This window comes from Mustela nigripes, chromosome 8, assembly GCF_022355385.1.
Source record: "Mustela nigripes isolate SB6536 chromosome 8, MUSNIG.SB6536, whole genome shotgun sequence".
NCBI classification, from domain to species: domain Eukaryota; kingdom Metazoa; phylum Chordata; class Mammalia; order Carnivora; family Mustelidae; genus Mustela; species Mustela nigripes.
Window position 1 is genome coordinate 23,905,257 of NC_081564.1, and position 23,680 is coordinate 23,928,936.

At 40.9% G+C, this 23,680-nt stretch overlaps 1 protein-coding gene across 14 annotated transcripts in view; it reads left to right on the plus strand.

Annotated features, from left to right (window-relative positions):
* The window catches only part of DEPDC5 (DEP domain containing 5, GATOR1 subcomplex subunit), a 138,548-nt gene that overhangs the window by 19,820 nt on the left and 95,048 nt on the right, over nt 1-23,680 (plus strand). For all 14 annotated transcript variants that reach the window (XM_059408904.1, XM_059408903.1, XM_059408906.1 and 11 more), the window contains 5 exons: nt 3,444-3,513; nt 10,283-10,361; nt 12,099-12,160; nt 17,839-17,908; nt 18,203-18,275. In XM_059408904.1, the coding sequence (XP_059264887.1) occupies nt 3,444-3,513; nt 10,283-10,361; nt 12,099-12,160; nt 17,839-17,908; nt 18,203-18,275 (354 nt within the window). The remainder of the gene's footprint in view (nt 1-3,443; nt 3,514-10,282; nt 10,362-12,098; nt 12,161-17,838; nt 17,909-18,202; nt 18,276-23,680) is intronic.

The window sequence follows — 23,680 nt, forward strand, 5'->3', positions numbered from 1 at the left end:
TGCTTGCTGGGAGCTGGCCTCTCCCTCCACGGTCTGTCTTCCTGTTGCTTCGGATTCATTTCTCCGCACGTCGTACCTTTCAGAAAGTGGTCGGTTTTCTGTTTCTGGAATTGCTGCTCTTATTCTCTTCGATCTCCTTTTGTGTTTGTAAGTGTTCGGAATGGTTTGATAAGTATCTAGCCGAACTCCTGCGACCTGATGTCATCTCAGTCTGCTACTCCTCTACCATCTTGACTCTTTCTTTTATTTTTTTAAAAAGATTTATGTATGTATTTAAGGGAGAGAGAGAGAAAGAGAGAGAGAGAGCGAGCGTGCATGAATGAGAGGCCGAAGGAGAAGCAGACTCTCCACTGGGCAGGGAGCCCAATGTGGGTCTCAATCCCACAACTCTGAGATCATGACCTGAGCCATAGGCAGTTGCTTAACTCATTGAGCCACCCAGGTGCCCCCTCTTTCCTTCCTTCCTTTCTTTCTTTTTTTTTTTTTAAAGATTTTATTTATTTATTTGACAGAGAGAGATCACAAGTAGGCAGAGAGAGGCAGGCAGAGAGAGAGAGAGGAGGAAGCAGGCTCCCTGCCGAGCAGAGAGCCCGATGCGGGACTCGATCCCGGGACGCGAGATCATGACCTGAGCTGAAGGCAGCGGCTTAACCCACTGAGCCACCCAGGTGCCCTCCTTCCTTCCTTTCTTTTTAAATTTTTGATTTAGTAATTTCCATGTCCAAAGTGTGGCTTGAACTCACAACCCAGAGATCAAGAATCGCATGCATGACCTACTGTTTGAATCAGGTACCCCTCAATGTTTTTTTCATGCATACACATGCATGAATTTTTTTTATATAGATGAATATATATATATAGGTGAATCTATATTTTTATATAGATGATGATACTGTGTGTACTATTTTGTATCCCTTTTTTCTACTTAAAAGCTTATAAACACTTCTGGTGAAGTTAAAACTCCTTGTAAACATGAGTTTAATGGTTGCATGATATTCTGTTGTCTGGTTACATCATAATTTACTTAATCTGTCTGCCATTGTTGGACATTCAGGTTGTTCAAAGCTGTGTTACACAGATAACAGGATAGTGACCATACTTTGCATTTATTTTAACTTCGTATTCACAGAAGGATGAAATTTAGTTGTAAAAGATAGTGGAAGTCACTGATCCCCAACAGCTCACTCGATAGAAAAGGAAGGGGAAGTGCCCTGCCTAAGCTTCTACATAAATCAAGCGCTAGTACCCTGTAGGTTAACTTCATCCTCAAGGCTTGGCAGTGTGCCCTTTTGTCTTGTCGTAAGCCATGTGTGCTCTTAGGTTCTGTCCTGGGGGATAATGGATTTTGTGTTTGCATTGGTCAGTGGCAGTTTTTCTTCCCTTGAACCAGCAGAAAAGAGAAGAAAATCTACCTCAGGGCCATTCTCAGTTCCTGTTTGGCAAAGGGCAGATTTTAGGTTTAGGAGCAAAGGTCAATACTGCATTTTCTATGTGTGTTTTATTTTTATGTTTATTTTTTAAAATTTATTTGACAGACAGAGATCACAAATAGGCAGAAAGGCAGGCAGAGAGAGACGAAGGGAAGCAGGCTCCCGGCTGAGCAGAGAGCCTGATGCAGGGCTCGATCTCAGGACCCTGGGATCATGATCCGAGCCGAAAGCAAAACTTTAACCCACTGAGCCACCCAGGCGCCCCTCTGTGTGTGTTTTATAAGGAACCATTTACATTGGAATCATAACTATTTCACAGTACACCAAGTACTCTCATTTACAGTGATCTCATTTACTGGATCTTCTCAAGAGCTGTAGAAGATGGATGAGGCGGTGTTCTTATTAATCACATTTACTGATTTTTTTAAAAAACTGGCTCAGAAAGATTGTGACTGGGGGGGACCTGGGTGGCTCAGTCTGTTGAGCATCTGCCTTGGACTCAGGTCATGATCCCCGGGTTCTGGGATCGAGTCCTTTATCAGGCTCCTTGCTCAGCAGAGATCCTGCTTCTACCTCTGCCTGCTGTTCCTCCTGCTTGTGCACTCACACAAACACTCTCTCTCTGGCAAATAAATAAATAAAATCTTTAAAAAACATGCTTACCATTGTTACGGTTCCTGCTAATACAAGTAGCTACTAGTACTCTTAACTCTGACACCTCCTATCCCAGCACTGTCCTGAATAGTTTCTCCACAGTATGTGGTTTAATTCTCTGAATACCTCTATAAAGTAGACGTCATTATTTCCTTTTTTAAGATAAGGGTGCTGGGCTTCAGAGTTATTTCCCTATGGTCGTTCATCTACTTTAGGACACTCAGAACTGAGATTCCTGCCGCGAATAGTTCCACTCAAGGCTGGTCAGCTCAGAAGGACATACTCTTTGAACTATGCTATCCATTTCATGCCCTTAATAAGTTGCAGAGCCAAAGACATTAAGCCCCAAAGTGCAAAATCAAGTCGCCATGAAAATTTTTCGGAGTGACCTTCATTGAATAGGGACTCTGTCCCATGCCTCCTAATGGCTTGTCTTCCAATCCTGATATTAAGACAGATTTTTGTTTTTGTTGATACTCATCATATCAAAGTTGGGATTAGCAAAATTGTTTGTTTGTCAGTTCTTCCTAATTATTTTTGTGACATGGACCCTTTAGAGATTTGACAAAAACTATAATTCTTTGCCCAGAAATCTTTGCATGATTTCAGAGGATTCATGGATTTCCTGAGACTTGTGTGTTGCCTATGGATTCCCAGATTAAGAACTGTCATATAAATTCACTATACTCTGAGAATTATCTTTTTTTTTCCTTCTATTTTTAATGACAAAACAGATCTAAAACTGGAGCTTCTGGAAGAACCACTTGTTCTTGCTTGTCTCATACTTCTTCTCGAACTTGACCTTGGCCTCTCTTCAGGCCTGTGTTTAAGAGTAGGGCCTCTGAAGATGTCCTGTTGATGACAGTTTTGTCAAAGGGGGTATCCACAGAGTACCTTGTGGGCATGAAGTTGTTTGTAGTTACCAACTTTCACAAAAGACTTGATCTTTGATCTCTGGGTGATTTTCTTCTTCCCCATGGCAGCTGTCACTTTGTGGGGATGGTGGTCATTTCCAACCACCAAAGTATGACTGTAGGGACAGTTTGAGGTGCCATCATCAATGCTTTGCGTCTGGAGCAGTGTCTGGCCAGGAGCACACCACCTAACTGGGTTTCATGAACTTGTCCATCTTGACACCAGCCACTCCAGCCCATAGCAGAAAGGAAGAAAGGGCACTTCCACTCCATTATGAGAATTCTTCATGTTGCGTAATCTGTTCATGGTATTTCCTCTGGAAATCGGTAACCGGGCAGGTCATTTAGGGATAAGTATCAGAGTACAGGGAGGCACCCTGAAGTTATCCCTGTTTCTTTGTGTTTTATGTAAGACTTGCAATAACCTCTGTGTCTATCTTTTCAGGGCACAGGCTGGTGAGCTGTGGGTCAAGAATGAGAAGGTCATGTGTGGTTATATCAGCGAAGATACTAGGGTGAGACTGATAAAATGTCTTTTGGTTTTGTTTCTTCATACCATTATCTCTGAGTCCTGAAACCAAAAACAAATCAGAAACAGTCAAAAACTTGATTATCTCCTGATGGGTACTATTCTCCCTGGTAAATAATATTGTAATATTGTTAAGGACTCCTGGAATTCTTTTTTTCTTTTTTAAAAATATTTTATTAATTTATTTGACACAGAGAAAGAGAGATCACAAGTAGGCAGAAAAGCAGGCAGAGGGGGAGGGAGAAGCAGGCTCCCCGCTGAGCAGAGAGCTGGATGTGGGGCTCAATCCCAGGACCCTGGGATCATGACCAGAGCCGAAGGCAGAGACTTAACCCACTGAGCCACCCAAACGCCCCAAGGACTCCTGGAATTCTAATGTTCTATAGTTGGAGCTCTCCAGTTTGGGGTCAATCTTTGTTTTCTCTTCTTATTTATTTATTTATTTATGAGAGAGAGAGTAAGCGTGCAGGCACAAGTGGAGGGAGGGGCACAGGGAGAAGCATACTCCCCTCTGAGCAGGGAGCCTGGTGGGGGACTCAATCTCAGGACCCTGAGATCATGACCTGACTGGAAGGCCCATGCTTAGCTGACTGAGGCACCCAGGTGCCCCTTTGTTTTCTCTTCTGAAAGAGGTCTAAACATGGAAATGCAGTGTCTAGTTTGCAGGCTTTGATGCTTGCTAGTACATATAGCAAAGGTTAAACTCAGTAGAAGACTGCAGTTGGTAAACATCAACAGAGACTTTTGTGAAGGAATTTCCTTCTTTGGTTCTCTATTCTAGCTGGCAAAATCCAAACTGAAGAGCTGTAAACATTACCCATGCTGGTGAAACCACCTGTCTGCTCTTCCTTGTTCTTATCCCCTGCCTCCTTTGGGAGTGGTGGTTTGACCGGAGGGTGATCTTGCCTCCACTGGGGTCTTTTGGCAATGTCTGGAGACATTTTTATGTGTCACAGCTAGGATTTTGAGAAGAAGGTGGTAAACATGATTATAATGTATAAGACAGGTCTCCAGAACAACGAATTACCTGGTTCAACATAGCAGTGATGTGATGGGGGGCTGTCTCATGCAGTATGGGATGTTTAGCAGCATCCCTAATTTCTGTGCACAAGATACCAGTAGTACCCTGTGAGTCACGACAACCAGAAACATCTCCAGATATTACTGAGCATTCCCTTGGGGAGCAAAATTGCCTCTAGTTGAGAACCAGTGCCTTTATAAGTAACTGCTATCTGAATTCTATTTTTGTGTATTTTTCTTGTTTACTTAGTAACAAATACATGTGTGTCTTACTCTTAACAGTATATTATTTGTTTCACTAATTTTTGAGCTTTATGTATGTATGTATTTATTTATTTATTTTAATCAGAGAGACAGAGGGAAAGAGCGAGCGAGCGAGAACAGGCAGACAGAGTGGCAGGCAGAGGCAGAGGGAGAAGCAGGCTCCCTGCCGAGCAAGGAGCCTGATGTGGGACTCGATCCCAGGATGCTGGGATCATGACCTGAGCTGAAGGCAGCCGCTTAACCAACTGAGCTACCCAGGCATCCCTTGAGCTTTATTAAGGCAAAAAAAAATATAGTCCTTTTAAGCTATATTTTTGTACCTAATACATACATACATACATATATATATATATATATATATATATATATATAATATATATATATATATATATATATAAAAGATTTATTTATTTGAGAGGGCAAGCACAGGTGTGTGAGCAAGGGGAGGGGCAGAGGGAGAAGGAGAGGAAGAGAATATCAAGCAGATTTCCACTGAGTGCAGAACTCTATTCAGGGCTTGATCTCACAACCCTGAGATCATGACCTGAGCTAATATGAAGACTTGGACACTTAACTGACTGAACCACCTAAGAGCCCCTTTTTATATATTTTTAAAGATTTGGGGTGCCTGGGTGGCTCAGTGGGTTAAACCTCTGCCTTCAGCTTGGGTCATGGTCTCGGGTTCCTGGGATCGAGCCTTATGTTGGGCTATCTGCTCAGTGGGGAGCCTGCTTCCTCCTCTCTCTCTGCCTGCCTCTCTGCCTGCTTGTGATATATCTCTCTGTCAAATAAATAAATAAAATCTTAAAAAAAAAAAAAGATTTATTTATTTATTTAAAAGAGAGAGTGTGCAGAGGGGAGGGGCAGAGGGAGAGGGAGAGAGAGTCCCAAGCAGACTCTGCACCGAGCACAGAGCCCAGCACAGGGCTGGATCTCACGATTCAGATCATGACCTCAGCCAAAACCAGGAGTCAGACACTCAACTGACAGTGCTCCCCCCAGGTGCTCCCTTAATACTATATTTTTAATCTATAATTAGGAGTGTATAGGCCATAGGTAAGATAATGGAAAATTATTTTTCAAAATATTTGGACCAGGTCATATTCCTAATAGCAATATATATAATCTCCTATTATTTTTCATTTTTTCCTACATTTGGTATTAGATTTTTATTTTTATTTATTTATTCATTTATTTTTAAAAGATTTTATTTATTTATTTGACACAGAGAGAGAGATCACAAGTAGGCAGAAGGGAGGCAGAGAGAGAGGGGGAAGCAGACTCCCCGCTGAGCAGAGTGCCCAGATGTGGGGCTCGATCCCAGGATCCTGAGATCACGACCAGAGCCGAAGGCAGAGGCCCAACCCACTGAGCCACCCAGGCGCCCCAGTATTAGATTTTTAAAGTCTTTGCAGCTCTAATGGGCACAAATTGTTATTTGATAGTGATCTTGTTTTGCTTGTCCCCACTTTACTAGAAATTCACTCTTAAGCATAATTTACAAAGACACAATAATTTGGCATATGCTTGTTTACATCTTCAACCTCATTCATTCACATATTTAAAGATTTTTTAAGATTTTATTTATTTATTTTTCATAGAGAGCACAAGCAGGCAGAGTGGCAGGCAGAGGCAGAGATAGAAGCAGGCTCCCCGCTGGACAAGGAGCCCGATATGGGGTTCGATCCCAGGACCCCAGGATCATGACCTGAGCCGAAGGCAGCAGCCTAACTGACTGAGCCACGCAGGCATCCCTCATTCACATATTTAATAAATAATATGGAAGCACCTTCTGAGTGCTATTGTGCTTTTCTTTCTTTTTTTTTTTTTAATACTTAATTTGGTGGGGGGAAAAAATTGGTAGATGGGTACCTGGCTGGCTCAGTTGGTAAGGCATGTGGCTCTTCATCTTGTGATGAGTTCAAGCCCCAAGTTGGGTATAGAGATTAACTATTAAAAAAAACCAAACAAATTGGTATAGAATGTTATCCATGAGCATCCTTCATTCTAAAGATTTTATTTATTTATTTGTCAGAGAGAGAGTGTGTGCACAAGGAGGGGGAGCGCTAGGGAGAAGGAGAAGCAGGCTCCCTGCTGAGCAAGGAGCGTGATGCAGAACTTGATCCCAGGACCCTGGGATCATGACCTGAGCAAGGCAGACACTTCACTGACTGAGCCACCCAGGTGTCCCTATGAACATCCTTCATTCTAGAGGGGAATTCAGAGTAGAGCACTACCACTCAGTGGGGAGGCATGAGTGAACAGCACAGATGAGATCCCTCCTGGTAAAGAGCTTACACACCCTAGTGGGGAGACAGATGTAAGTAGACACCCAGTGCATAAATGTAATTATAGATTATGATGAGTAGTCCAAAGGAAACTAGTTGGGTAATGAGAAAGACTAACTGAAGGTGGCCTTCTTAGTAAACAAATGAGATAAATTAAACATTCATAGGGAAACAGAGCATTGCGAGAGAGAGTAGTAGATCTCCTTTACAAAGATGGTCAAGGAGGTGTCTCTGAAAGACTTCAGAAAAGTGAAACTTAGCCAGTGTATGGAGGTTTAGGCAAAGAGCTTTCCAGGCAGAGGAAACAATTGTGAGAGGCCAGTGTGCAGAAGCATAAGAGATAAATAGGAAGAATGATGTCGGTGGAAAGGTGGACTGGTTGCAGCCGGTTCACATAGGTCCTTGTAACTGGGGTAGAAGGACAATTGGAATCTATTCAAGGATTTTGAGTGGTTGAGTGATTCCCGAATTACGCTTTCAAAAGATCACTTATTCATCCAATTGGTTTTTTTTTTCTTTTTTTGTTATGTTGTTGTTACATTAGTTAACCTATTTATTATAGGCTAGAGGTGTTTCAAATGATGGAGCTTCTGCTGGTCTCTGAATTCCTTTCCTGCACTGATGGCCGCCTTCGCTATGATGGTAGTGTAGGTCCAGGCACCACTGGTTACTGTTTTCATGTAGGAACCATAGTGCCAGATGCCCACAGCTCATCTTTTCATCTTAGTTTTGCCACAGAAGGAGCATGTGTACTTGATGTGCTGACTTTTTCAATTTTCTTCATCATTTTCCTGAGGGAGACCCTGTAATGGGTGCTGTTATTTACCAACAGTTCTGACCTTCCTGGTGCATTTAGCCATGTCACCACAAATAAGGTCCATGTTCAGAGCCATTCAGTTGGATTTTGTTGAACAAAAAAATCCCAAAGTAACAGTGGCAAATTGATGTTCCAGAGTCAACTTTTTTCTCTCTGATAAAAGAAGTCCATGGGAAGACCATTCCTGGCTGGAATGGCAGTGTCGCAATTATTGGTGAGCTAAGGCTCTATTTATCTTCCTGTTCTTCCATCCTCAGGACTGGGCTTCCATGGTACAGCGGGAGCTGCTGTAACCACATTCATATTCCAGGTCGAGGAGAGAGGAAGGGAAGAAAGTCAGGAGGGATTCACCTTCCAGCCATGTCAGCTTCCAGATGTGACATTTTGTTTACATCTTACTGGCCAGAATTTAGTCACATGTAGCTACTCAGGAAGCTGGGAGGTTTAGTCTTTTGACTGGGTGCCTTGCCTCTTGGAATAGAATCAGCTTCCCATTACTTAGGAAGAAAGGTTGTGGCATATGCACCCATAGTATTCTACTCTGTGTAGAGCATTGTTTGTAGGGGCAAGAGTAGAAGCAGAGAAATAAGTCAGGAAGATAGAAAACTATGGTATGGACTAAGGTAGGAGCCCTAGCAATGGAGGGATGTGGGCAGACTTAAGAGGCATTTTGGAGTAGAGTTCACAAAACTTAATGGTGGATTGGGTATGAGGAGTGAAGGAAAGAGAAGAATTGATCAGCTTGATGGACAGACAGTGATGTCTTTTATGAGGTGGAGAAGACTGGGGAGGAGACATTTGGGAGCAGTTGAAAAAAGTTGTTTGTAAGATACCTGTTGGACTTCTGAGAGGAGAAATCTGCGGAGACATTGGAATCTGGAGCTCATTTTTTCATTTCTCCCATAAGTCCCTCTATCGCATGCTGTTCTGCCCTTGGGAACCATTTGCTGTTCCTCAAACATGCCATGTTCTGTCTTGTGTCCGTGTCTTTGCACATACTTCTCTACTTCTCTCTCCTGTCTGGAGCATTTAGCTCCTGCCTTCTCTCCCTTACAAGCTATTCATTCATCCCTCTGTACTTGTCTTAGGCTCCCTTACTTTTGGAAAGCCTTCCTGATTCCTTGAGGCAGTCTAGGTATGTAGGGTGTGTCCGATGTGAATTATAATTAATAATTTATTAGACTGGCAGCTCATCGACTGGCATGTCTTACCCCAAGTTCTGTATTCATAATGAGGTTTTCTTGACTATCCTAGGTAGATTTACTGCCCCCCCCCCCATTTCTTACGAGAACCTTCAAGGAATATTTGTATATGTTGCAGTCTTTTGTGTGTTTTAATCCTCTACTCTAAGCTCCTAGAGGGCAGGGACAAGATCTTCTCTTCGTGGCTTTATGATGCCAGGGATGAAGCTTGCTTTTAGAAGTTCCATGTCACATTTAAGAAAAATCTTCCATCATTGCCTTTCTTTTTCTTTTGTGGTAAAAAACATGTAAAACATACCATCTTAACCATTTTATTTTGTTTTATTTATTTTTTAAGATTTTATTTTAAATATTCTATACACCGGGTGTGGGGTTTGAACTTACAACCCTGAGATCAAAAGTTGCATGCGGGGTGCCTGGGTGGCTCAATTGGTTAAGTGTCTGCCTTTGTCTTGAGTTCAGCATTGGTCTCCTTCCTCAGTGGGGAGTCTTCTTCTCTCTTTGCCTGCCCCACCCCCTGCTTGTGCTCTCTCAGACAAATAAGATCTTAAAAAAAAAAAAAAAGTCCCATGCTCTACTGATTGAGCCAGCCGGGCCCCCCATCCTATCTTAACCATTTTATTTTATTTTATTTCTATTTTTTTTTTTTTAAAGATTTTATTTATTTGACAGAGAGAGAAATCACAAGTAGGCAGAGAGAGAGAGAGAAGCAGGCTCCCGCTGAGCAAAGAGCCCGATGCGGGGCTCGATCCCAGAACACTGAGATCATGATCTGAGCCGAAGGCAACGGCTTAATCCACTGAGCCACCCAGGCGCCCCTATTTCTATTTTTTTAAGAGAGAATGAGAGTGAGTGGGGGCCAGGGGCAGAAGGAGAAGAAGGGAGAGTCTCATGTAGGCTCCACATCCAGTTCAAAGTCCAACACTGGGCAAGATCTCATGACCCAGAGATCAGGATCTGAGCCAAAATGGAGAGTCAGATACTTAACTGACTGAGCCACTCAGGTCCCCTGTCTAAACCATTTTAAAGTGTACAGTTCAGTAGGGTTAAGTGCATTTATATTTAATTATTGTGAAATAGATCTCCAGAACTTTTTCATCTGGCACAACTGAAATTTCATACATCATTGCTTTTTAACGCAATTAACATTTTTGTTTATTTCAGGTGGTGTTTCGTTCTACGTCGGCTATGGTTTACATATTTATTCAGATGAGCTGTGAAATGTGGGATTTCGATATTTATGGTACTGTTCCTAAGTGCTGGTTGTAGCTGCCATTGGGTTGACATTTCTGGTTTCTCCCAAGTTGGTATCATTTTACAGTAAGCTATTGACATTCTCCAAAAATCTGTCCTGAGATCTTTACAAATCATTAAATGCCAAAATAAACAAATTGAAAGGAAATATTTTACATATTTATATTTATATGGTGAATTCCATGAAATGCTATAAAGTATTAATGGAAAATCTGACTTCTCAGATCTTTAATTATCCTGCAAGTATGGGTTGAAAAGACATAAAATCACTCTATGGCTAGGAACAAACTTTCTTTGATATCATTCATTTCTCTTCGTGTCACTCAGGACTCTCCATGTTTGTCTCATTTTTTTTTTTTAATTTAAAGATTTTTTTTTTTTTTTTTTTTTTTAAAGATTTTATTTATTTATTTGACAGAGAGAGGTCACAAGTAGGCAGAGAGGCAGGCAGAGAGAGAGGAGGAAGCAGGCTCCCTGCTGAGCAGAGAGCCCGATGCGGGGCTAGATTCCAGGACCCTGGGATCATGACCTGAGCCGAAGGCAGCGGCTCAACCCACTGCGCCACCCAGGCGCCTAATTTAAAGATTTTATTTATTTATTTGACAGAGAGAGATCACAAGTAGGCAGAGGCAGACAGAGAGAGAGGGGGAAGCAGGCTCCCTGCTGAGCAGAGAGCTCCATGTGGGGCTCGATCCCAGAACCCTAAGATCATGACCTGAGCCGAAGGCAGAGGCTTTAACCCGCTGAGCCACCCAGGTGCCTCTGTTTGTCTCATTTTATTAGAGTTATCATGTAATGAGTAGAGGGCAGTATAGCTGCTATGAGGTGTGGCTACTGTGTCTAATACACTAGCCCTATGGTACATGTATTTCAAATTTGTGTTTAGCAAAATTACAAATTAATTTCTTTTTAAAAACTTTTTATTTAAATTGAATTAATTAACATATAGTGTATTATTAGTTTCAGAGGTGTGGTTCAGTGATTCATCAGTCTTATGTAACACGCAGTGCTCATTATATCACATGCCCTCCATAATGCCCATCACCCTATTACCCTATCCTCCCAAACCCCTTCCTTCTAGCAACCCTAAGTTTATTTCCTGTAATTAAGAGTCTCTTATGGTTTGTCTTCCTTAGCTGAGATAGATTAATAAGGATTTTGTTTTATTTTTCCATCCCTTCCCCATGATCTTCTGTTTTGTTTCTTAAATTTCACATATGAGTGAGATCATATGATAATTGTCTTTTTCTGATTGACTTATTTCATATAACATAATATTCTCTAGTTCCATCCATGTCTATAAACTAAACTCTTTTATGGTCATCAAAGTCACTCAAGAACAGTAGGAACTGCAACTGATAATTCAGTGAATGCGCAGGGTCATCTAACCAACTTTAAGCATCATTGTGAGAATACTCACATTTGGAGATTAAGATGGTCCTCTCATTCTGAAGGTAACACTGCATTTTTCAGCCATCAAAGCATTTTCAATCTTGGCTTTTACCTTAGAGCTACAGCTTCTTACTAAGTTAGGCAAATATTAAATTTGGCTCTGTGGAAAGTCTAGATTGAAGCTACTTTTATACACCTGACTTTTATAATCTTGTTTTAAGATATAGCAGAACCCACCTTGTCTTTGGTCCCATTCCTGCTACTTTACTTAGAGCAGATACTGTAAACAAGAAATAAAGATAATCTTCACCCTCTTCTCATTATTGCTTTTCAGGGGATCTGTATTTTGAGAAAGCTGTGAATGGTTTCCTTGCTGATCTCTTTACCAAGTGGAAGGTATGTTTCTTACACACTAAATTTCATTGCATAAACATTACTATTGCAGATTTTAGAAATACACCATTTTTATTAAGCTACCTTTGGATTTTTAAATTTAATTTTATTTATTTATTTGACAGACAGAGATTACAAGTAGGCAGAGAGGCAGGCTGAGAGAGGAGGAAGCAGGCTCCCTGCAGAGAGCCCGATGTGGGGCTTGATCCGAGGACCCTGAGACCGTGACCTGAGCCAAAGGCAGAGGCTTAACCCACTGAGCCACCTAGGTACCCCAAACTACCTTTAATTAAAGTTATCATAGCTAAAGCCTAAATTAATAAAACTCTAGATTTACATTACTTTAACTACCTCGACATGATAAAGTATTTGTGAGAAACCCATAGGTGACATCAGATTTAATGGTGAAAGACTAAAAACTTTCCCCTTTAAGATTTAGGAATATTAGGGTACCTAGGTGGCTCAGTTGGTTAGGCATCTGCCTTTGGCTCAGGTCATGATTCTGGGATAGAGTCCTGCATTGGCTTCCCAGCTCAACGGGGATTCTGCTTCTCCTTCTGACCTTCTCCCCTCTTATGCTGTCTCTCACTTTCTCTCTCTCTCTCAAATAATAAATAAAATCTTAAAAAAAAAAAAAAGATTTAGGAACACAGTAAGGATGCCTGCCTTCACCATTAGTATTCAGTGTTGTACCAGAGGTTCTAACTGCAGCAATTAGGCAAGAAAATGAAGTAGAATGCACCCTTATTGGAAAAGAAGAAGTAAAACTACCTCTATTCACAGATGAACTCTTATATGTAGGAAATCCTAAAAAATCTACAAAAAAAACTATTAGAACTAATGTAAATGGATTCAGCAAAGTTCAGGGTACAAAATTAACACACACCATCATTTGTGTTTCATAGGCAATGAATAGTTTGAATAGGAAATATAAAAACATAGAATTAAGTTTTAAAAAGAGAATTAAATTAAAAACAATTCCATTTACAAGAGCATCAGAGAGAATCAAATACTTTGGCATAATTTAGCCAAGGAGGTACACGATTCGTATACTAAAATCTACAAAATTAGCTGAGATAGATTAATAAGGATCTAAAAAATGAAAAACAACCCATGAGAATAGATTGGGAAACTTAATAAGTGTTAAAGTGGCAGTACTACTCAAAGCAAACTATAGTTCAGGGCACCTGGGTGGCTCAGTTGGTTGGGCGACTGCCTTTGGCTTAGGTCATGATCCCAGAGTCCTGGGATTGAGTCCCACATCAGGCTCCCAGCTCCAAGGGGAGTCTTCTTCTCCCTCTGACCTTCTTCCCTCTCATGCTCTCTCTCACTCTCTCTTGCTCTCTCAAATAAATAAATAAAATCTTAAACAAACAAACTATGGCTCAGTCCCTATCAAAATCCCTGTGGCCTTTTTCTTTGCAGAAACAGAAAAGCTAATTCTAAAATTTATATGCAATTGCAAGGGATCCTGCATAGTCAAAACAACCTTGAGGAAGAGCAACAAAGTTGGAAAACTCTTACTTCCTAATTTCAAAACTTACTACAAAGTTAAAGTAGTAAAAACAGCATGGTACTGGCATAAAGATAAATGATATAAGTCAATGGAATAGAATTGAGAGTATAGAAATCAATCCATACATTTATGATCAATTGATTTTAGACAAAGATATGAAGTCCATTCAATGAGGGAAAGAATAGTCTCTACAACAAATGATTTTGAGCCAGATATCCATATGCAAAAGAATGAATTTAGACTCTCACTACACATCCATATTTAAAACTTAACTCAAATTAGGGTTCCTGGGTGTCTCAGTTGGTTAAGCATCTGACTCGTGATTTTGGCTCAGGTCATAACCTCAGGCTTGTAAGATCAAAGCCCTGTTTCGGGCTCCCTGTTCAGCAGGGAGTCTGCCTCTCTCCCTTTCCTCCCCTCGCTCGAGTGCTCTTTCTCTCTCTAAAATAAATAAATACATCTTTAAAAAAATTAACTCAAGGTGGATCAAAGACTTAAATAGGAGAACAATTTATATGTTATAAATGTTATATATGATTTATATGTTATTATATGTTATTATGTCTGAGGTTATATTATGTAGTGGGAAAGAACATGGAGTTTGGTTAAAGTCTGACTGGGTTTAAAATTATGGTTCTACTTTGATTCTATTTTTTATCTTGGAGAAGTAGTTAGTTTCCTGGGCCTCTATTCTCTTTTCTGCAAAATGGAGTTGATAGTAGTTCCTGCCTCACAAGGTGTTTTTTTTTTTTTTTTTTTAATTTATTTGACAGAGTGAGATCACAAGTAGACAGAGAGGCAGGCAGAGAGAGAGAGGGAAGCAGGCTCCCTGCTGAGCAGAGAGCCCGATGCAGGACTTGATCCCAGGACCCCAAGATCATGACCTGAGCTGAAGGCAGCGGCTTAACCCACTGAGCCACCCAGGCGCCCTCTCACAAGGTGTTTTAAAGCATCTATACATAGTATGGTCTCAGTAGGATCCTGGTCTCAACTGAATCTAAGTCCCATCTTCCTCAGCAACACCGAAGCAATATCCTTCAGCTAGTGAAGTGTATAGACGTAGAAGTACAATGCTTGCCCCCAGAGAACTTACAGATCTGCTGGGAGCTTGCATCTGTGTATTTGAAGCAATAGCAAACTGTATGTTTTAGGGGTTGAAACTTTATTTACTTTTGAATTTGGGCCTGGAAGGCCGAGGAAGGTTTGGATGTTGGAAAGGAAGATGGAGAGGGTGTGTCAGATGAACAGTTCGAGCAAAAGGATGTAGACAGGTGTGAGAGTGGGGAGTGGTCTAGGCAACTTCATAGAGGGTTTATATGGGGTATAATTAAGTAATGAGGTGGATTAGAAAGATAGGGTCACATTGAGCCAGGTAGTTTTGGACTTGAAGTATGGGAACTATTACAGGTTCTCAACCAAGACATCACTGTGATCTAAGCCAGGGAGAATTTGAGGAAAGAAGAGTCCAGTGGCCAGGAGCAGTTTGGTGAAGGGACACACTGAAATTAAGCAGACCAGCCAGGAGGCTTCTGCAGTCATGTGGCTTAACCATGATCAGGCCTTGGTGTCTGCCAGAGTACTGAGCCTAAAGCTTGGGGTGGGCTGAATAATGGTTACCTTGGACCTCATAATGGCCATTTCATTATTGGGTCTGTGAAAACCTTCATTTCAGGTCTGGCTCAGTCGTGTCTTAGATGTGGACTAACCCAAGATTCTGTAAGTGGATATGTGATTAGCTATAGGGGCAGAATTTGGCATAGGCCCAGTCATTAGTTTACAGGATTTTGTTCTTAGGATTTGTTTATTTTTTTAAAGATTTTATTTATTTATTTATTTTTATTTGGCAGAGAGGGAGAGAGAGAGAGTAGGGGGGGCAGAGGGAGAAGCAGACTCCCCGCCGAGCAGGGAGACCGATGCAGGGCTCCATCCCAGGACTGGCATCATGACCTGAGCTATATCATTAAATCAGGAGTTGAGTTTGGAACACTGGGTTGGCTCAGTCAGTTAACTGCTTAACTGACTGAGCCAACCAGGCACCCCATGAATTTGTTCATTTTTTAAATTCAAGAACTTGGTTTTTTTTTTTTTTTAATATTTAAAGATTTAAATTTCTTTATTGTTTGACAGAGTAGGCAGAGAGGCAGGCAGAGAGAGAGAGGGAAACAGGCTCCCCACTGAGCAGAGAACCCGATGCGGGGCTTGATCCCAGGACCCTGAGATCATGACCTGGGCCAAAGGCACAGGCTTAACCCACTGAGCCACCCAGGCGCCCCTTGGTTTTATTTTTTTTTAAGACTTTTATTTCTTTGTGAAAAAGAATGTGAGAGAGAAAGAGAGCACGAGCTGGGGAACGGCAAAGGCAGCGGGAGAAGCAGACTCCCCCTTGACCAGGAGCCCAGTGTGGGACTCCATCCCAATGCCTGGGATCATAACCTGAGCTGAAGGCAGATGCTTAATGCCTGAACCACCCAGGTGCTCAAAAACTTGGTTTTAAAGCAGGAGCTTGAAAATGAATTAACTCGGGCGCCTGGGTGGCTCAGTTGGTTGGACGACTGCCTTCGGCTCAGGTCATGATCCTGGAGTCCCGGGATCGAGTCCCACATCGGGCTCCCAGCTCCATGGGGAGTCTGCTTCTCCCTCTGACCTTCTCCTCGCTCATGTTCTCTCTCACTGTCTCTCTCTCAAATAAATAAATAAAATCTTTAAAAAAAAAAAAATGAATTAACTTTACATAACCACTCTGTATTGATTTAATGATTTTAGTGAAGGTTGTTTATTCCTCTTGTCTAATAACTTAAAAGTTAGCACTGTGGACAGAAGGATTGAGCATGAGAGTTCATGAATTCATTTCAGAGCCCAAAATATAGTAGTGGTGGGAGTAATAGTAGTAGTCTGAGTTAACATTTATTGAATATTTTGACATAGCAGGTATCTTGATAAGTGTTTTATCCACATTATCTCACTAAACTCTTGCCACTATTTTACAGGTAGGGAAAGTACAGCTCAAAGAGGCTGGGTAATTTGCTCATGATCAACAGCATGTAAAAGCAGAATGAGGATTCTAATTGGTGCCTTCCATTCACCCAGAGGTAGCCTGAGATCATAACCTCTGTGCTATCCTGTCTGTATTATTATAGTCCCAGGTCATGTTGCCTGTCATATATTATCCCCGTCATCACATGAGTTGAGAGGCTCATATGGCCACACCAGCCCACTGTAAGGCATTTTTTTCTGTATATCACTTACCAAAATCAGATAAATCAGGAGTTGAGTTTGGAGCACTGGGTATCCAATAAATTTGTTGGTGGCTAATGAAGATGTGCTCTTTCCTAGCACTCTGCTCTGGGTACTGTGGCTTGTATTTAGGAATTTCTGTCCACTTGAGGTATATCCATGGGGGTATATAAGGTGGATCATGGTAAATGGTGAATTGTGTAGTCAGTGAGTGTGGTCAGTTAGAGATGGGTCATTGTAAGCTCTCCTCTTTGAAGATTGGGAGGAACTAAAACTGGGCTTGCTGGTTCACTGGTGCAAGCCAAATTTCATGCCATCTGTGAACAGCCTATTTCCAGAACATTGATCTCCAGACTCTGTGGAAATGTATTCTCACCAAAACCCGTCCCCATCCAAAGGTACTTCATTGCCTTGGCTTCGACTCCTGCATCTCAAGTAGTCCCAAGTCTCATCTTTATGGCAGTGGTAGGATGTTGGGATGTGTTTGATTCTCACATCTACCACCATGGGTTTTATTCTTGTTTCCTAAGCTACTTTTCTGAAGAAATTTTAAAAACACCATGAAACAGGTACAGATACCATAATCCTTTGACACTGGGCTAATCTAGTTCATGCCAAATCAAGAGCTGGGAGATAGTGACCCATACTTATTGGCAATTTGCTGTTTTTAAGCACTTTTTGCACTTCTGGGACAATTGGTAATTTGCCCAAGGTCATGTGGTGGTAAATTTCAGAGCCAGGACTCAGTGCAGATCTTCTCACTCCAGCAGTGCTGTGTTCACTGCATTATGCAGCCTCAGTTATGTGATATCATCTAATACAGTGTGCTATCACTGAGCCTCCTAAAATTGAGACTATTATGTTCATGCAGGCTCCTTCATTGTGAAGTAAACGAAATAAATGTAAGCCTTTTTTTCTCTACTCATTCTAGGAGAAAAACTGTAGTCATGAAGTTACAGTGGTCCTATTTTCTAGAACTTTCTATGATGCAAAATCTCTTGGTAAGTTTTTCTCCTCTAGTTTTTTTTTTGTTAAGCTTCCCACCCATTCCTTACATCTTTCCCTTCACAATGCTCATCTTTCATACTTTTTCTGTTATGAGCCCAGGGTAAAATAGAAAATCTTAGAGTCTATTAGTGGATGCCGAGGGTCTGCAGGCTGTGATTAGCCAACTTGATATATAATTTTATTCACTCATTTATTTTGGTGATGCAAATTTTCAACCCAGAAGAGGGAGCAGAGAAACTGAATTTCTCTTTTCACTTTGATTTATATGTGTTGTTTCTCTTTTTCAGATGAATTTCCTGAAATAAACCGAGCCTCAATTCGACAGGATCACAAGGGACGGTACTATGAAGACTTTTATAAGTATGTTTGAGTGGTTTGCTGTGCCTTTTTTTTTTTAAAGGATATTTTAAAGATTTTATTTATTTATTTGTCAGAGAGAGAGAGAGAGAGCGAGCACAGGCAGACAGAATGGCAGGCAGAGGCAGAGGGAGAAGCAGGCTCCCTGCCGAGTAAGGAGCCCAATGCGGGACTCGATCCCAGGACGCTGGGATCATGACCTGAGCTGAAGGCAGCTGCTTAACCCACTGCGCCACCCAGGCGTCCCTGCTGTGCCTTTTTTAAAAAAGATTTTATTTATTTTATTGAGATAGAAAAGAGAGGGGGGATTGGTGGGGGGGCAGAGGGAAAGGTAAAAGTAGGCTCCCCACTGAGCAGGGTGGCTGATGTGGGGATTGATCCTGGGACCCTGAGCCAAAGGCAGATGCTTAACCGACTAAGCCACCCAGGTGCCCTCTATGCTCTGTTTGTTTGTTTGGTTATTTCTTTCCTAACTTAAAAAAAAGTTAACCTTTTCATTTTGGAATAATTCTGGGTTTATAGAGAAGTTACAAAGATAGCCCAGAGAGTTCGTTCCCATATACCCTTTACCCATTAACATTAACATTAACATACCCCTGTTAACATTTCATAACCAAAGTCCATTTGTCAAAACTGCAAGATTAGCCCTGGTGTATTACTATTAACTAAATTTCAGATGGTTTTCAGATTTCATTAGTTTTTCTACTTTATGTTCCAGGATCTAATCCAGGATACCACACTGCATTTAGACTTTACAAACTTTGTACTGTGAAAACTGTCAAACTCCCAGAAAAAAAGAATAAATAATGTAATGAATTCACATACCCAACAGCTAGATTGAACAGTTATTATTATGCCATATTTGCTTCCTCTGTTTTATTTGTTTCTTTCTTTATTTTGCTTCATCTTGTTTTTTCGGCTAGCTTTTATTTTAGCATAAATTGCAGATGTTGTGACATTTTTGTTTTTTGGTATATCTAAAAAATAAGGGCATTTTTACATATAACCACAATGTCATGCCTATGTTGAACAAAGTTAATTCTAATATCTAATATCTAGTATATATTCAGATGTCATTAATTATCTCTGAAATAATTTATGTTTGATTTGCTTGTTAAGTCTAAATCTAAAGCGGTTTCACCCTTCCTTTTTGCCCCCAAACATTTGATGTGTTGAAGAATCTCAGTTGTACTGTGTGCTTCCCCAACTTCAATGTGCAGGTGAATCATTCCAGGGGATCATGCCGATTCCATTAAGTTCAGGAGTCCTGGGGTGGGTCTGAGATTCTGCTCAGTCTAGCTAGCTCCTTTGCTTGCGTAGGTTGGTTTTTGTATCCCGTTTTGAGTAGGGAGGCTGTAGAAGACCCCTTCTGGATTGGTCTAAGTGCATCCTTATGGTGGTGTAGGTTTATTTTCTGTAAACCAGAGGCTCCACTGGGGCAATTTCCTTGCCACCTCTACTTACCCAGCACATTTGGCACTGTTGAGAGATTTTTTTTTTTTTTTTTAAATCGTCAAAATAGTGTGCGGGAGGTAAGAAGGGGAAGTTATACAACTGATATCTCCTGGAGAGGCCAGGGATGCTACTAAGTGTCCTACAGTGTGCATAGGACAGCCTGCACAGCAAAGTTACTTAGCCCACGAGACCAATGGTGCTGAGGTTGAGAAGCCCTCTGGAAAGACTTGACTGGACCTTTTTAGTTAAGACTTACCCTCTTTGCTGATGCCCTGTACTTCTCATTCCATCAGCACAGAATTCAGATCAGTCCAGATGTCCTGAAATGCCTCTGAATAAGGAGGCGCTTTATGAGATGGTAGAAGCATAGCAGATACAGTCGGATGGGGATTGCTTAATGGGCTGGAGCTAAAGGGCTTTGATCTTTTATTTTTTATTTATTCATTTTTAAAAAATATTTATTTATTTATTTGACAGACAGAGATCACAAGTAGGCAGAGAAGCAGGCAGAGAGAGCTGAGCAGAGAGCCCGATGTGGGGATTGATCCTAGGACCCAGGGATCATGAGCTGAGCTGAAGGCAGAGGCTTTAACCCACTGAGCCACCCAGGTGCCCCGGCTTTGATCTTTTAAATTCTCAGATCCTTGGAGAAGTTTATCACATGACTGTTGACACTTCAGGTGGATGATAGAATAGATCTCGAGGCTTTAGAAAGCCTTTCACTTTGTAGAGTTTAAATGGATTGTTTTATTTTTGCCTGAGGTAACAAGATTTTTTTTTTAAGACTTTATTTATTTATCTGACAGAAAGAGAGAGCTAGCAGAAGCAGGAGGAGCAGCAGGCAGAGGGAAGAGGGAGAAGCAGGCTCCCCACCAAGCAGAGAGAACCCTATGCGGGGCAATCCCAGGACTCTGGGATCATGACCTGAGCCAAAGGCAGATGCTCAACTGACTGAGCCACCCAGGCGCCTCCCAAAAATTTATGTTTAAATAAAAAGGAACTCTTTTGATACGAAGCGTGTTTCCTCACCTTACTACACTTGTTAAAGCCGATAGAGACTTCTTCTCTCAAGCACATGACTCTGTTACTGGTTCATTCTTGCTGCCTCAGACTATTTATTTCCTTCTGTAACTGAGAGGAGGAACCCTTTGCTCATTTCCCTTACCATCTCAGACTGGGAAATCAATGTCTCTCTCTTTTGCAGAAACAGTTTACTATGTGGATTTAGTTTTTGTCTCAGATGTCCATTCTTCTCCCCTACCCCCAGCCTGGAACCTTTAACATTTCTTTGTAGCTAGTTCCTTCCTAAGTCCCAAGCCAGCACCAAATGCCAATTTGTAGAGTATTCCCCCCTTCCCGCCCCATTCTCAACTTTGTCGTAACATTCCTAAAGAAGAAATTTTTTATTCTTTTACAACTGTGTGTGTGTGTATATATAGGTATATATATATGTATATATGTATGTGTATATTATAATGTATATGTGTATATATATATACACACACACATATTATCATTTGTATTCTGGACTTACTATGTGTATGTATATGTGTGTGTATATATATATACACACATAGTTATATTTTATTTTATTTTTTTAAAGATTTTATTTATTTATTTGACAGAGAGAGATCACAGTAGACAGAGAGGCAGGCAGAGAAAGAGAGAGGGAAGCGGGGGAGCCCGAACACATAGTTATATTTTAAACTGTGGTTGCGGATAAGCCCCAAAGAATGACAGAAGTTACGGACACTCCCCAGGCAGTTTTTTGGGCAACCTTTTAAAATTTCTATCTCAAAAAATTTTAAGTTATGAGAAAGTGGAAGGAGGAATATAATGAATATCTGTATACTTTTCACCAGATTTATCAATTATTAACATTTAATAGACACATGATTATCTTATACTTCATTATTTATCTCCTTAGAGCAAGGACACATGATTATCTTATACTTCATTATTTATCTCCTTAGAGCAAGGACATTGTAACAGTGCTAATTGTCCTAATATTCCTTCTTGAGATGCTTTTCCTGATCCAGATTTCTTTCTAGGATCAGCTTAGGTAATTTCTTTCTAAGATTAGCTTAGGTAATTTTGTTTGTTTTTATAGTATGTTACTGTGAAAATTTTCAAACAGAGAGACAAATTGATTGAATTGTATAGTGAACACTCATATACCTGGAATTAATAATTAACATTTTGCTGTACTGTTGACCCTTGAACACATGAGTTTGAACTATATGTCATATATGTGGATTTTTTCGACAGACACAATACAGTATGTAAAGGTATTTTCCTTATGATTTCTTTTTAAGATTTATTTATTTGAGAGAGAGGGAGAACTGATGCATGTGAGCAGGGGGAAAGGCAGAGGAAGGGACAGAGAGAGAGAATCTCTTTCTCTGCTGAGCACAGAGTAGGACACAGGGCTCTATCCCACAACCCTGAGATCATGACCTTAGCTGAAATTGAGTCAGACGCTCAACTGACAGAGCCACCTAGGTGCCCCCGTTTATGAGTTTCTTAATAACGCTTTATTTTGTCCAGCTTATTTTATTGTGAGACTATAGTATAAAATATCTATAACATCTATAACATACAAAATACATTAATGGACTATGTTATCAGTGAGGCTTCTGGTCAGCAGTCAGCTATTAGTAGTTAAGTTTTTGGAGAGTCAAAACATACACACATTTTCAGTTGCACAGGGCAGGGGCGTTAGTGCCTCCAACCTCCATGTTGTTCAAAAGTCAACTCTATTTCCTTTATCACTTACCAGATTACCTTTTTCTGTCATTTAAGAAATAATGCATCTTCATTGTAGAAATTATGAAAAATCTATAGAGGAGCACAAGATAGAATATAAGAGTGGCTCCACTCTCTTATTGAGATGGTAATAAGATGATAATAGTTATCATTTGTATTTTGGACTTACTATATATAGGACACTTGCTAAGCACTTTAGTTATCTTGATTTCATTTAAATATCATAGCATTCCTTGTGATGGTTGCTGTTATCCCATTTTACAGATGCAGAAACTTGGACACAGAGTTTAAGTAACATATCCAAAGTCCATGGAAGATTAAGTGATGGAGTATGCACTTGATGCAGGCAGTGTGGTTCAGAGTCTGTGCTTTTGTTTTTTTTTTTTAAAGATTTTATTTATTTATTTGACAGAGAGAGATCACAAATAGGCAGAGAGACAGACAGAGAGAGAGATGAGGAGAAGCAGGCTCCCTGCCGAGCAGGGAGCCCCATGCGGGACTCGATCCCAGGCCCCTGGGATCATGACCTGAGCTGAAGGCAGAGGCTTAACCCACTGAGCCACCCAGGCACCCCGAGTCTGTGCTTTTGACCAGTGTATTCTTTTTTTTTTTTTTTAAAGATTTTATTTTTTTTATTTGACAGAGAGAGATCACAAGTAGGCAGAGAGGCAGGCAGAGAGAGGGGAAGGGAAGCAGGCTCCCTGCTGAGTAGAGAGCCCTATGCGGGACTCGATCCCAGGACCCTGAGATCGTGACCTGAGCCGAAGGCAGCGGCTTAACCCACTGAGCCACCCAGGCGCCCCATTGACCAGTGTATTCTTCAACCCCATACTAATCATACTTTAAATTATTTGTCGATTTTCTTTTGGGTCCTGTATTATAATGGGCCATTTCTTCCCCCAATGTCACCATTTATATCTTCATGCTGTTAAATTCATCATATCACTTCAGTGGATCCTAGAACTTTTTTATTTGATTTTTTTTTAAAAGATTTTATTTTTCAGTAATCTCTACATGTAACATGGGGTTTGAACTCATGACCCTGACGTCAAGAGTTCTATGCTCTTCCAATTGAGCCAGCTGATTCCTGGAACCTGAGAACCTCTTTTGGCCTAAGAATATATGAAGTTATTTCTACATAATGAATATGAATGAGTATGAATTCACTTGAGGATAATTATGGACAT